At 38.3% G+C, this 14,683-nt stretch overlaps 1 protein-coding gene across 1 annotated transcript; it reads right to left on the bottom strand.

Moving 5' to 3' along the window:
* Positions 1–2,021: 2,021 nt before the first annotated feature.
* Positions 2,022–9,068, bottom strand: LOC148155437 (neurexin-2-beta-like). Its single transcript, XM_088012672.1, has 3 exons — positions 8,245–9,068; positions 6,327–6,411; positions 2,022–4,504 (listed from the first exon to the last, which is right to left on the bottom strand). Exons 1-3 carry the CDS (start codon positions 8,626–8,628, stop codon positions 3,702–3,704), a joined length of 1,272 nt encoding a protein of 423 aa, XP_087868798.1. The 5' UTR covers positions 8,629–9,068; the 3' UTR covers positions 2,022–3,701.
* Between the last annotated feature and the right edge of the window lie 5,615 nt (positions 9,069–14,683).

Here is a 14,683-nt window from a genome sequence, read left to right as displayed (position 1 = left end):
TAGACTTAATAGGGTTAAATTAGACAAATCAAGATAAAGACATTCTGTTTCAACAAAAAAAAAAATCTTTTGTTCCATGATGAATGTTTGATATGCGGGCGTTACTGTCCCTACAGAATTATGCTGCCTCCAAAGAAGAGAGACCGGGAAAGAGCAAAGATGATGATGAAACTTAAGTGTAATGCACACTTTTCTTGAACTGTGATTTGTATAAAAAGCTGCTTCTTCATGTTAACGTGCTAACTTTTCTTGTTTGCATAGTGTGACCCTTGCAGATTAAATCTGTATGTATTTAATCTGCAGTAGCATTAAATAGTATATACAAAACAAAACAGTTACGTTAAATACAAAGGATATTAATTTCCTAATGTAAGATCACTTGCATTGGTTCTTACATAAATGTTGCCCATGACACTACCCCCATTGTTCACCTTATAAATGTAATTGCAGCCTACTATACTTGATACATCTTATTAGTGCAAGGTTTGTGCCGCCATTTGGTTTCAGAGTTGCTTGAATTCTTTGTGACAAGTATTTAACAAGGTGTAGGAAACATTTCTGAGATTTTGGTGTGATGCTGGCTAAAGAAGAAGTGATCTAAAGAAGTCACTCTCATTGTGTTGGGGTAACAGCCTCGAGTTACAACTTCAGTGCTTTCTTTTTGAGACCTTGGTATTTCTTAAGCTTCTCATGTTCCATGTATCCACGTTCCATGTATCCATGTTCTTGATGTTTCTGTCTCTGCATCTTCTGAGAAGCTGAAATATTGCTGCAATGTGTTGTTGAACATAGACGACAATTTTCCTGATGCCAAAAAGGCATCAGGAAAATACTGATGGAAGGGAGGGGGGACTTATGCAGCTTCCAGGAACATAATGCCATTTTGTACCACAATCACATAAATATGTTACCTTCAGTTGTGATAACATTGCTACATAAATAAAAAAAAAAACTTTAGAGAAATTTAACTTTGCATCATGGCAATATCTTATGCCAAAACAAGTCACCAGGTATGTTTTTGATGAGGGAATATTATAACATGATATGATGCTCAAAAAAAGTTGATTTTGCATAACACTTTCCTTTTGAACTAGACAGCTGTATTATACATTTTGATCCGTTTTCAGATTTCATGAAAGAAGCAGATATTGCCTTCTTGTTTAGCCCCAAACAAAAAAATCTTGATTCAAGACTCCAGACTCTTGACCCATTTGAAATAAACAGGGGAGTGCCTATTCCTAATTGACATGACATGAAAATAAGATGTTGGGGAACAATTGGCAAGTCATTTTTTTTCATCCAAAGTTGGACCCTGGGCTATGAATTTCAACTCACATTTCCAAACCTGATTCTCATCTTCATTTACTAATACCTGGAATCTTTTCTGCAGTTGGTCTTACCTTGTATTTTACCAATGTGATAACTTTGCCAGTTTCTTTGTGAATGTTTGCAACACACAGGTGCATGTTAGTAAGTTAGAATACCATCATAAGGTTAGATCAAACCAGTAATTAAATACAAAGAGCAAATATTTCATGTTATAGATTCATTAAACCCTGATTGATGTATTTTTAAGTGTGTATTTCTAAAATTTTTATTATCTTAGTTTGCAGCTAATGAAGAACCCAAATTCAATGTGAAATCTGAATGTTAGGTCAGATCAATGTAAACATTTTCTTAATACAAAAATGCTCCCAGCTGACAAAGGAGAGTAACATACAAAAAGTAATTGCTGTAGAAGTTGGCTGTATGCAGGTATAATAGGAGGTATATTATAACTAGAAGCTAAAGTGGAAAAATAAAGTACAAAAAAAATTTGGAGAAAACTGACAATAAATATGATACAGCACATTGGAGTACTGTCAACTGGACTAACATTTCCCTAACATTTTTGAAAAAGTGAATTTTGGGTTTAAGCTAACTGGTAGTAATCATAATGTGAATTTCATTTTATGAACTGAATCAGCTGCAATGTCAGCAAACAGTTTTAAGTCACAGAGAAGCATCACATGACACAGGTGTGTACAAAGTATATAATCAAGTGTATTTTCATCTTTATCCACGTTCTGTACACATATTAAGATCCATTTCACATGAACACTATACAATAGCAATGAGTGAGGAATGGTATATTTTCTGAGCGCCGAGCAGCTCACATTAAATGGCACTTTCATAAAAAAAAGAGAAATCACACAGCATGAGCAGATAACTGAAAACAAAAAGTTAAAATCAGATTCACTGAGATTCAGCACATATAAAAAGCACAACAAAATAAAACATTGATTGGTTCCATCCTTCTGTTTCCTCTGCATAACCTGAATGGCAAACAATGGGAAAGAAACAATGAGATATTTGCAGCTATCAGAGGAGAGAGTGTGCTTCTTTTATTATTTTTTTGTCCGGATTAAAGTAGAAAGCAATCTAAAATGTGGTGTGTTAAGAAGAGTGGTAACAAGATACATCGAGATATCAGAGAAATATTACAGTTCACAAATTTAATAATTCATCCCACAGAATAGTCTTTTGGATAACTGATAGAAAAAAATCAATACTTTTGGCTGCTTTACAAGGATCATCTTATGTCTCAGAGCTATGCTTCCATTTTCAGTGTGCTTTTTAAATTCCCAATGACAGCATAGAGGAAATAAAAGGTTGTTAGTGAGCCGGCCTTTCTCCAAAACGCACTTCAAATGTGGGATTCTGCGCTTCTCAAAGCTCCATCGAACTGCAACAGTTTGGATGTGGTGATGAAATCGATGGTGGGTGCTGGACCAACAATCCTGGATGTGTTCACCTTGATCACATCTTGGCCAGGCTGCTAACCTCTATATGTACAGTACACACAAGCAGCGCTTGTAGAGGAATACCTTCACATATTCACAATTATCCCTTCATTATATCACACAATTCCTCAGATTCATCTGACTGAAACATTCGAGGACTGTTGTGTAGAGGTATGGATAGTGATTTCATGACCACTTCTAGACGGAGCTAGATGTCCTGGCTCATTTACAGTACAATTATCCATCAGTGAAAATAATCCCATCTCATGAGGACGGACGTACGCAGAGCGATCGGGGTAGTTAAAAAAAGAAAAAAAAAGAAACACGTAACATAACACGAAGGCTGCCGATGTGATGTCTTCTCCAAGTGAAAAGGGCTTTCTCTTTGAGTGCGCTCGGGATGACTGCCGGGGCGCTTGCTGCTCATATACCATAAAAATTCAATAACTGGCCTGTTCTGCCTCATGTATCATAATGGGGACATTGAGACTCAGGATAGAGAATTATAAAGAAGTCCAAAGAAACTGGATGTTCTCAGCACTTTCTTCACAGTACCATATCCATGCTATGTACAAAGCCTAAGTGGATGCTCTCTTTTCTAGCTAAGTTAAAAACATGAAATAAAAATCGTACACCAACAAAGAGATGGTGAATACAGTGTCCATTTTGAGACAGATGATGCGTTAGATCTTGTGTCATTGACGGGGAATATAGCACTGCTGGGGAACTGGGCATCCTTGACTGTAGGGAAACCAATATCTATTCGCTTCGAGTGAATGTTTCCTTGCGGTCTGGGAAGTTTTTCAGATACCTGATGGATTCAGGTTGCAAAAAACAAAACCAAAAAAACCAAAAAGGAAAACAGCATCCTCTCTCATCCTCCAGTCTCAGTCCACGGTTGCCTATTCTCCTTCTCTTTCAGACATAGTATTCCTTGTCTTTGTTCTTTTTGCCCTTTGTGATGGCCTTTGCCACAGAGGCGGTGGCTGTGCTTTTGTCTTTAACCACTGCTCCGTTGCCCTCCACGGTGGAATTGTTGGCAAAAGTGTGACCCTGGTCTGCTGGGTAGGAGCCTTCATCCCGGTTGCGGTACTTGTACATGGCATAGAGGAGGATGAGGATGCAGAGAGCAGCAGCGGCCACGATGCCGACCACCATCCCTGTGGTGCTACTGGACTCCCTGATGACTTCTACGGCGCCTGGTTGGTTCTTTTCATCAGAGGCTGTGGGACTGGCTGTGGGCACATGGGGAAAATTGGGGGGGTACGTTAGTCCTGGTGTGTTACGGGAGGATGGAGGAGCAGGGGGCAGGAGCACCTGGTCGCGGGTGTTCATTTTGCCTGCGGGAATGTGGAGCTGGTCAGGATTGGTTGTGGGAACAAAAGGAGGTAAGGGGCGGGATTTCTTAACTCCACCCTCACCGACAGCGGGAGGTGGAGGAAGGACTGTCCTGTCAGTGACCATGGGGGAGTTATTATTGTAAAAGTCCTCATCATCGGATTCCGTCATCTCCCCCGAGCCGAAGGCCGAGACTTCCACAGGGTCACCGCAGTCCTCCTGGTCCGGGGGGCAGGAGGGATGAGGGGGGAGGATCAGGGACTCTTTGGTGGTTTCAAGAGGGGAGAGGAGGGTTGGGGGAGGAGGGATTACAGGGTAACGAGTGGCGATAGATGGGGGCTCAAGGGAATCCACTGTTATAATAGGCAACACTAATTCACCTCCTAGAAAGGAAAGAGAAAAAGTAAGGTATCCCAAGTTAGAACTTGTCTGACTAAACAGTTCAACAGAATATTTTCTGGCATATATGCTAATGTCAGTGATATTATTATATTGCATTGCCTTGAAAAAGTATTGATGCTTCTTGAATAACTACAAAGTTCATTGTGTTTTATTGGGAATTTACGACAGACCAAAACAAAGTGGCTCATACTTGTGATCGGGGAGGATAAATATTTAAGTTTTTCTGTAGAGTTTGGTGTGCATTTATACACACCCTCCCCCATTTTACTCTAATCCTTCAAAATAAAATCTAGTTGAAACAATTGCTTTCAGCACAAAAACAGATTAAGGCCACTGAAAATAAAAAACAACAACAATAAAAACAAAATGGCATCTTCCAGGACCCATTCAACCTAGAGGAACCAGACATGTTCCTCCACAAAATTAGTTCTCCTCCTGCACAGCTCACATCTTTGTCATTGAATCTGATTGCTTCCAGTTGACCATTTATATTCAAGTCAAAATCCTGTAAAAAAAAAAGTCACAAATCAAACTTTTTTCACAGAATTCTGATGGAAAAAAACCAACAAGATTTCAGTGGCCCTAATCATCATCTGTACTTTAAAAATCACCTGTTTGGCAAGTTGTAATGTATTCTCAGAGAGAAATCCTTAATGACACACAGCGGCTGCATTTCTCAGAGTAAATACAGCCGCTCTTTGAGCTGTTTACGCTTACTGAAGTTGAGCCCTTTTAGAGAAAGAACGGGCAAAATCTTCAGTGTCTAGACCTGCAAAGCTAATAGAGACACACCCCAAAATATTTGCAGTGAAGGAACGTTCCACAAAGACATCTCTAGGATTTTTATACTAAAGATGTTAAAAATGCTTTTGCAAGACATTGCATATAACACTCTTAGAGGTGTGATTCGTAAATGCCTGGGAATGCAAAAGAGAAATCCTCAATAACACACAGACATACGGTAACCAAAACGCAACAAAAGCTTAATAGGGACACATGCAAACACAAACACGCAAGGACCCCTAAGAGGGTGAAAGCTCAATGAAAGGCACGTGACAAATGGATGAAAGTGCAAAAAATTAAATGGCCGTGCTGCTGTGTGCACATCGGTGGGCAGAAATTCAGGGATGACAAGAGAGGAAACATATTGTTATTTGAACGAAGCACAAACATATCTCAGACGTTGAATATCTATCTATCTATCTATCTATCTATCTATCTATCTATCTATCTATCTATCTATCTATCTATCTATCTATCTATCTATCTATCTATCTATCTATCTATCTATCTATCTATCGTTTCTATTTACAGAGTTGTACGGATATTTACGGTGACTCCATTCCCTTTCATCATTATCATTTAAGTCACATGTTGCAGAGCCAGCCAGCAACAAACAATTCTGATAAGGTCATATTAATAATGGAGGCACCCATAATAAGGTCAGACTCGTTCTTGAGTTTCAAAGCTTGTAGCTGTCACAAACCTGATCTACTGTCATCCTATCTTAATTACTCTGGCATGCTCTTAATTTTCCACACTCATTTTCATTAATTCAGTCCGACTGAGTGATTTGCAGATGGGTATATGATGGGTAAAAATTAGATGAGGCTTTAGTGACAATCGAAATGAGGACAGCTGTTCGAGCAAGTGGTGGAAAGAGGAGCGGAAACACGAAGAAAGAATTCAACTGTTGTGGAAAACAACAATGAAACCAGAACACTTTGTGCGTTAACAATCCTGCGCAGGAGTCGAGGAGCAGCCCAACACGATGTTTTTCTGGTTTTCCCATAAGCTACCCACCTGTTCCAGGCTCACACTCTTCCAGATCCTCATCGTCACTCGGACACTCAGCCGATGCCACCAGAATATCGTCAGAGCTCTGAGGCTGAAAAAAAAAAAAAAAACCAACAGAGTGAATGAACAATTAACACATTTCTAGCTAGATTTTTTTTTCCAGCTGCTTTTTTTCTTGCCGACTGTTCTATTTAAGGAATATCTGCTCCGCACAGAGCTATACCACAGAAGTGTTTTTATTGCTCTTTTGCTTGGAGCAACTCCGGTAAGAGCGCATGTTCAAAACGAGCACATATGCAGCTGCTCTTTATCCTTTAACCCCTGTGGCGGTTTTCATGCACTGTGTGCAAACAAAGAATAAACATCACTGATAGATTACCTGTAGGCTAAATGCCTTTTAATACTTTCTATTTTATTGTGAACAGGTTTGTTTTGTAAGCAATTAATCTTGCATGAATTTCCACAAAAACATGCTGGTTCAAGTTAAGAAGCAGGAGGACTGTCCTTTTGGTACACTGACTGTACTTACAAGACATTTTTTTTTATTTGCCCCATCTGATTAACTCCATCCATAGACATCAATGGATGTTTTTATGTAGAAATCTTTTAACTTTTCACCTCTAACCACATCTTCCCATTGATTAGAAGCAAGGCAGTGTCATTTCCATTTCTGTTCAACAAAGTTCTTTTGCTCAGGGGTTTGGTCATGGAAGCAGTGGCAGTTTCTGATATGTGTGATATGGCTCGCCACCCAGGGTGCCATCCAATCAGGGGTGGCAAAAGGGCTCTGAAAAAATACACTAAATCATGCAGACTGATCGTGAAACAAGTTTTCTACTACTTGCGTGCATATTGGGTAGTGGGTGTCTCAGTTTTGATACATCATAATTACTGTAAGAAAATGTGACCGCATACGCTGGATGCTAAAAATAATCAATGGTTATTTTGCTCTTTTTAAAAAAATAAAATCTGGACTATTTTTGGTCTAGTTCATAATATTAAATAAGTCAGTTAAAAAGACAGTTTAAAATAGTTTTAGGTTTAATTTGTACAACCACATAATAAGCATGTGGAATATTTTCTGGCATCGCATATATATATTTTTTGGTATTAATAATTGATAAGTACATCTTCAATATGTTTGCAGGGAAAAATCGAACAAAAGCACAAATGTTTTTTGGTCTCACCAAGGACGTTTTCAAATGTAAGAAGCCAAGGTTCACTGTTCTAAAATGTCATGGCCTTTCCAAGTGTAGGAACCAAGGAGCCTAATCTATCATCTGATTTCCCGTTGCTCGTGTGATCGTGCGCTTTTATTGGAGCTGGAGAGATCCTGAAACCTGATGGCTACTTTTAAAGGTTTTTACTTAGTGTTGACTTTTTGAACACGAGGCTCGTTCTCAGACTTGAATTTATAACTTTTGATCTTCTCTGTGCACCGTTCTTTATTTTACATTTCAATGCATGTGGATCAATAATGCATGAAAAAGGCCCCTCCGACTAAGAGCACAATGTGATGCGACAAGTAATTGGAAAGGATGTAGATCTTTATATTACTATTGAGAAGCCCTGCTTTTGGTCGGCTGTGGAAATAGCTATAACATTTAACAACCGTACACACAACGATTTATTGTTTGTCTTTTGTTTTTAAAAATGTGTCAACAAAACATGATGCGTTGGTTAGCAGGGAAGTGTGTTCAAACTGGACTTGGGTTAAGGTAAAAAAAAAAAATACAAATACAAATTCAAAGTAAAAAGCAACTAGCAACTGTAAAAGTAAATCAAATCGATACAGACAACAATATTAAATTAGGTGAGCCTTTTTTTTTAAACAAGTTTAACCATAAATATCTAATTCAGAGGCCGATTAAGTTCCTTTTCTCAAAAATCAGTCTTCAGCTTGTTTTCACTTAAGCTGCCCAACCTTTGAGATGCTCTCCCTCAAGCTGGGAGACCGCTGCCGGCGGGTGGTGGTGGTAGCCATGGTGGTTGTGGTTTCCATAATTGTGGTGGACATGTCGGACACGGCCAGCGGTGTCACAGAGGTGGTGTCCGTAGTCAACGCGGAGAGCGAGTCTCCGACCAGGCGCAGGTTCCCTTCCACCTGAACGCTCGGGTCGTTTTCTGCAGCCAGTTTGAGCACCTGGAGGCCGTTGTAGTACAGCCCCGAAACCTGACCCTGGAAGGGCCGACCCTTGTCGTAGCCGCCAATTTTAATGGCCGCCTGGCTGTTAAAGATGGTCAGCTGTCTCCCTGATGTCAGACAGAAACATGGACAAAGAAAAGGCAGGAAAAAGAAAGCAGACATGACAAAGTCAGAGAACTTTCTCTTTTTTTTTTTTTTTTTACTGGTAAAGCATTTGAACCAGGTGAGCTTTAAGGATTATAGAGATTAATACAGTTTTAAAAAGGTTTATTTAGATGTTAACTTTAGAAGGAAAAGCTTAAAACTTTGACTTCACAGTTGGTGCAAGAGGATTAAAACTTGTTTAGGTGTCATTTTGGACGTGTTTAAACATTTTAACTGAACTCTGTGGGAAAAACGACTAATGCTATTATTAATCTCTTAGCTTTAGAATAAATTTTGTTTGCAGCTCCGTAAAAAGTATTTCCCCCTTAGATATTTCGTTTTCCTCTTCATAATTATTTTGTATGTTTCAGAACATCAAACAAATCGTAATATCAGACAAAGAAAATCATACGGTTTCCAATTAAGGTGTTTCTATTTATAGGAAAACCCCCTCTAACCTAATGACTTCTTGTGAATTTCTGGCAAACGCTCCCATCAAGGGATAGCTGTTAATGTTTTTTTTTCCCATCATTATAGAGAAATTTTATCCCACTATTTGTGGATTGAGAATTGCTTCAATTCAGCAACACTGCAGGGTTTTTAAACATGAACGGCTTCGTTAAAGTCACGCCACAGAAACTCAACCTCATTAAGTCTGGCATGAGCTGGACATTGTCCTTCAGGATTTCAGGATTTTCTACAAAAGGAGAATTAATGAATTAATTAATTATAGCAAGACGCCGAAGTCCTGTCTTGGAAATAAAGCAGGCCCAGACCGTCACTCTACCACCACCATGTTTGACTGCATTATTCTCTTTTTTCTCTTTTATTTAATTTATTCTAAATTATTCTCCTTTTCTGAAAATTTAACAGAAGACACTCCTTCCTGCTTTTTTCTTGTTGGCCCAGAGAACATTTTCATAAAGGTTGTGAGGATCAGTAGGGTGTTTATGACAAATGTGAGACAGCCTTTGTCTTGGTCCTTCTTGGTCAGCAGTGGCTTTGACCTTGGAGCTCTTTTTTTTTTTTTACCAAGTCTCTATTATTGAGCACTGACCTTAGCTGAGCTAAAAGAGGCCTGCAGTGGTCTGTAAGCTCTATGCTTAATCTGAGACCCTCTGATTAAGTCATCAATGAGCTCTTGAAGTAATCTTGTTAGGAGGTTTTCCACTGTTCCATCTTTTTTCCATTTTTTTTGGATAATAATAGTATTGGGTGGTTTGCTAGAGTCCAAAGCCCTTGAAATGTCTGTGTAACTCTTTCCAGACTAATAGATGTCCATTACTTTGTTCGTCTGTTTTTGAAGTACTTTAGATTAGGGTAAAATTTATAATTTATTATGACAGTGTAGCCTGCTTCATGATATTAGGCAGGCACCATTTAACTAATTTCTTCATTCTGTACGACATTATGCTTGAATGTGAACGTGGTGCAGCTTATTTTTTCACACGATGCCTGGTTGGATTGGATAGCTTTTTAAAAGTGTTTTTTTTTTTTTTTTAATGCTCTTTGTTATCTTTGTGTGATGTTAAAATTAGTTTGGTAATCTGAAACACTTCAGTGTGACAAAATGAGTAAGCAAAACAGAAAATTGTAAGGGGCAAGTACTTTTTCACAACACTGTACGCCGTGTCCATTTTTTTATTCATTTTTTAAAGAATTTAAATCTCCCGACTGTTAAGCTTCTTACTATGTGAAGCTGACTTCTCCTCCCACCGACCCCTTCAGCCATTAGGTCTTTAAAACATGCTTTGCTAGGGATTTCAACACATCCAGCTGTGTCCACCCCCTGAGAGGGGCAATGATAGCCCACTGCAACATTGTCAGCAGACTCACTGATAAGCAGTTACATCACAGGACTGCAGTAATGGGCCTAACTCAGGAGAATACTTATTAGCAAAGCTAATGGCTGCAAACAGTGAACTGCTGTATTTAAACAGCCTGTCAGGTCTGCTGTGCTGTGGTAAAATATACTTAGCGTGGGAGTTTAGTGTGACTGCAGAACAATATGAGGAAATAAAAGGTCACAGGGAAAAAGTAAAGGGAGAGCAAATTCATCTGTGTGATCACATCCAGAAGTTAGGGTTTAAAATATTTAGGTGTTATGAAAGACATTTATATCACAGGTTAGTTTCACTTGGGGTTACCGAAAAGGTTATACAACATTTTAATGATGTTTTATGTTTAATAATTAGACACAGCATCTATTTATACACACTGGTTAACAGGGATGAATGGAGGTTAGACAAGGGTTATGAGCTTTGATTAATTTATTTTAAAATGTTTAAAGGTGCAGCATCTCCACAAGGTGTAAGGATACAAAATAAATAACAAAACTGATATAGTGTTACGCTTCAAAATTTATTTTAGGGAAATGGAGGCCATCCAAATTCACTGCCAATAGAAGTTCAAATTCAAGTGGAAATTTGAATGAGGCTAACTAGATCCCTCTCATCCTTGTGTCCTGGCGCTGCACCTCTTATGGGGGAAGGTTATTTAGTGGTTATTTCTAGGGTTAATTCATCTAATAATTTTTACCTTTATCGTTTATCCACTCGTCAACTACCCGACCAAGTCTGTACGGGATTCTTTGTCTAGCAATAGCCAGTCGTTCATTATCATAGTGTCCTTCAAAGAATTTGGAGAGACAGGTTAAAGGTTAAAGTCTGCAAGCTGAAAGATCACAAGGTTAGCAACAACGTCCTAAGGTCTAACAGGGTTAACAAGTTGGCAGTTTTCCATCCAGCTGTGAGTTAAAACAAAGGAATGCTTTACTTAGAGCCATCTAGTTATTGTGAGTTACATTCTTAAAATGCTAATTAGAGAAATGTTTAGGCTATTTATAATTCACTACACTAGTTAGTGTGATTTATCTATTTATTTAAGCAAAGCATAATCTTACATCAGAGATCAATTACAGCAAGAACATTTTATGCAAATACAGGTTAATTTAGGCAGACACAAGAAATACATAACAGCTTAATGATTCAAACAAAGCCAGTCAGAAAACCCCATGCAATTAGGCATTAGACTGCAGAACCAAGATTGAAACCCCAGTTAGTATAGAGAGATAAAGTCTCAGGCATCTTCTGTTACACAATATATGTACATTGCATGCACCGTTATCAGGAACTGTCAGTATTTTTTTTATTACTTAATTATAGGAACACTTAGAGTCAATTTAAAACGTTATTGAATTCAAATTTGCACGTTATACAAGGATGTTTCATCTTTCTCCAAGGCAAGTGGTAAAAGTTAGTAGATCAATTTTAGTTTCAGGTTTATTCAAGTACCAAAGGGCAATTAATGCTACAGCAAGTTTAACAGAGGAAAAAAAAGGAAGGAAGAAAAAAAAAAAACTAATTAAAAAAAAATAACAACAAGCAACATTATTAGTTCCCAACTGACTCAGTTGTTCTCAAAATTAATGTAAGTAGTAGGGATGCTCTTGAGCTGGGCACCCCTGCTGTTCAAAGAGCTGCCAAGTTTGATATGACTCTCTCATCTGGATCCATATAAGATGAGGGAAGTAAACAGGTAGAGCTCATTCTTCATCATGCTTTAAGGCCTTTGTTGATTTGAAGGACGACAGTGATGCAATGATTAAACAGACTTCTTCCTTAGCCACTACAAAACAAATCATCTTCCAGGAGTTATCATTATGTTTGGAAATGTTATCTCCAGTCCATCATCAACCTGAAACACCTGTCCTCCACCTGTGTCGGCTCTGACTTAACTAATGACCCAGAAGCAGGTTTCATCATGAATTGCTCTGACTTCATCAGCCAATAAAAACCTAAGAAGAATCAGTCTGAGGTTACCTCAACACATCTGGTGGCTAATCACACGCTACAGCGTTGCTTCAGTCTTATCATCAAACATTTTGACTTTACCTACAAGATATTAGCTTTATTTTTAATTGTATGAGTACTTTGTCATTAACATGCAACATTTTCTTTTACTGGATCTCATTACTTTGACTTTTCAGCATCATTTAAACACATTTTTAGCCAATTCAAATTAAATTCAGTCTGCTTTTAACTGTAGCTGCTTTGGGCTACAAAGATATGAAATGTAATGAATTAAATCACAAATTTTCAATTGGATAACTGAGGATAAACAGTGGATGATGAAGTGAGTGATTTACTGGGCAGACTTAAGAGGTCCTGTTAGCACTTTAATATATGAAACTTCTAATTAAATTCTGAATTACCAATGAAACATGAAGAAATAATACATCACCATTGTATGTTTTTTTACTTTACAGTATTTGGATAGTGATGAGCCGCCAAATACATTTTAGCTTTAAAAAAATCAATAAGCAGAAGAGGAAGATGACTTTAGCTCTCTATGTAACACATGCAAGCACAAAACATAACATCTACAACAAAAATTATGGTGTAATCGATTAATTACTCTGAAAAACACAAGAGCAAGGTTAGCATCTGAATACGAGACAGTGTGAATGTGTTTGCTTCATTACGATTCAACAGAGAGTCGGTAGTAAATTAAATAAAGCTGAACATGTTTTAAACCTTTGGTGCGTCTTAAGACACACCTGCATTTTTGATGCTTTATTTTATCACTACTTCATGATGTTCAATTTAAAGCCAGAAATGCTTTACAGTGTTCATAATTGTCACCTGCAGCACACATGTTGCACACTCTTTTTACAGAAACAAAGCCCTCCTTTATGATTGCTCCGGTGAACTTCAATCATTTACTTTTGCAAATGTTTAAAAACCCACTGATTACTGAGTGGGAGCTGAATAAAAAAAGTGAACACATGGTCGTCCATATTATACAATTCTGATTTCGGCACAACTGTGGCAAAAGTGCGTGCGTGCGTGTGTGTGTAGGTGCGTGTGTGTGTGTGAATGTGCATGCGTGTGTGTGTGCGCGCGCGCTTTGAGCACCAGCTGGAGGCAGAGAGGGGACTTGCTTTCCTCTCGCTCTGCCAGCTTGTGCACCTGTGCTGAATGATGTTAATTACTTGATTGCTTCAGAGCAGATTAAAGCACAGGCAGCAATGATCACATAATCTATGGGTTTTTATGCCATTCGTGGCTCTATGTGTAGTTTACATTTATGGAGGTTAGTGATTTTTCTTATTGTGTGTTATGTTCCTCCTCTCTGGTTGCATCAGTACTTTTACATTCTGATGAACATTTCACTGACAGTAACAAAGTAGAATAGCCCTGATAGTTTATGTTGCTATTATGATTAGTTTTGCACAGTGCATAATATCTTATTTGTTCTGAAGTTTAAATGTTGGTAAATAAATGCTTACAAATGTTCTTGAAAATTACTTGAACTGACTTCTCCTTGAGTGGTTGTACGTTTTTAAAAAAACATCAACTAAACTTCTTTTATTCATTTTCCGACCCTGGAATTTTATGAGTTGAGCTTTTATATGTGTGTGTGTGTGTGTACAAATTTAATATTTTGCAGAAGTAGTTGCATTAATAAAATTGGCCAACAAACAAAATTACTTTCAGTGGACACTTGCAAATGCCCTGAAGCCTACAGAGAGAGAAAAAAAAAATCCATGCTGCTCCTCATGTTAATCACAGTTTACTCAACATGCCGTCTCGCTACCCTTACCTGGCGGGTACCGCTCAATGACTGGATGGTTGTCCACCTGGAGAGTGGCATTGCCACCACTGCGTGTGAAGCGCACAACATGGTACTTGCCATCATTTACAATGGCGGCAGGCTCGTCAATGGTGATGTCATCTGTTCCCACATTAAAGATGACACCCACTTTCCCTTGATCCTGCCAGAAAAAGACAGTGAAGGATTAAGGCAAATGACTAAAACAAGGGGTACGGTTAGTTACCATGAGAGAGAACAAAGACAGTGACAATCACTTGCAAAATCAGCATCATTGTTCATACCTACTAATAGTGTCACTTTGTCTGTAAAGGTCCACTGGCATTTCACTTGATTACTTCCTAATGACATGGTTTTTAATTGATTTTTTATTGGCCTGTGATGTACTGGTGAGCTGTCCAGGGTGTACTGGTTTGGAGTTGGATGCTAAGTGGTTGTCTTTGAGGGATGATTTGAAAAT

This window comes from Poecilia mexicana, unplaced genomic scaffold (assembly GCF_051168715.1).
Source record: "Poecilia mexicana isolate PSO_F unplaced genomic scaffold, ASM5116871v1 scaffold_14, whole genome shotgun sequence".
NCBI lineage: Eukaryota > Metazoa > Chordata > Actinopteri > Cyprinodontiformes > Poeciliidae > Poecilia > Poecilia mexicana.
The sequence above is the reverse complement of the archived record's forward strand: the minus strand, read 5'-3'. Positions and strand labels throughout refer to the sequence as shown.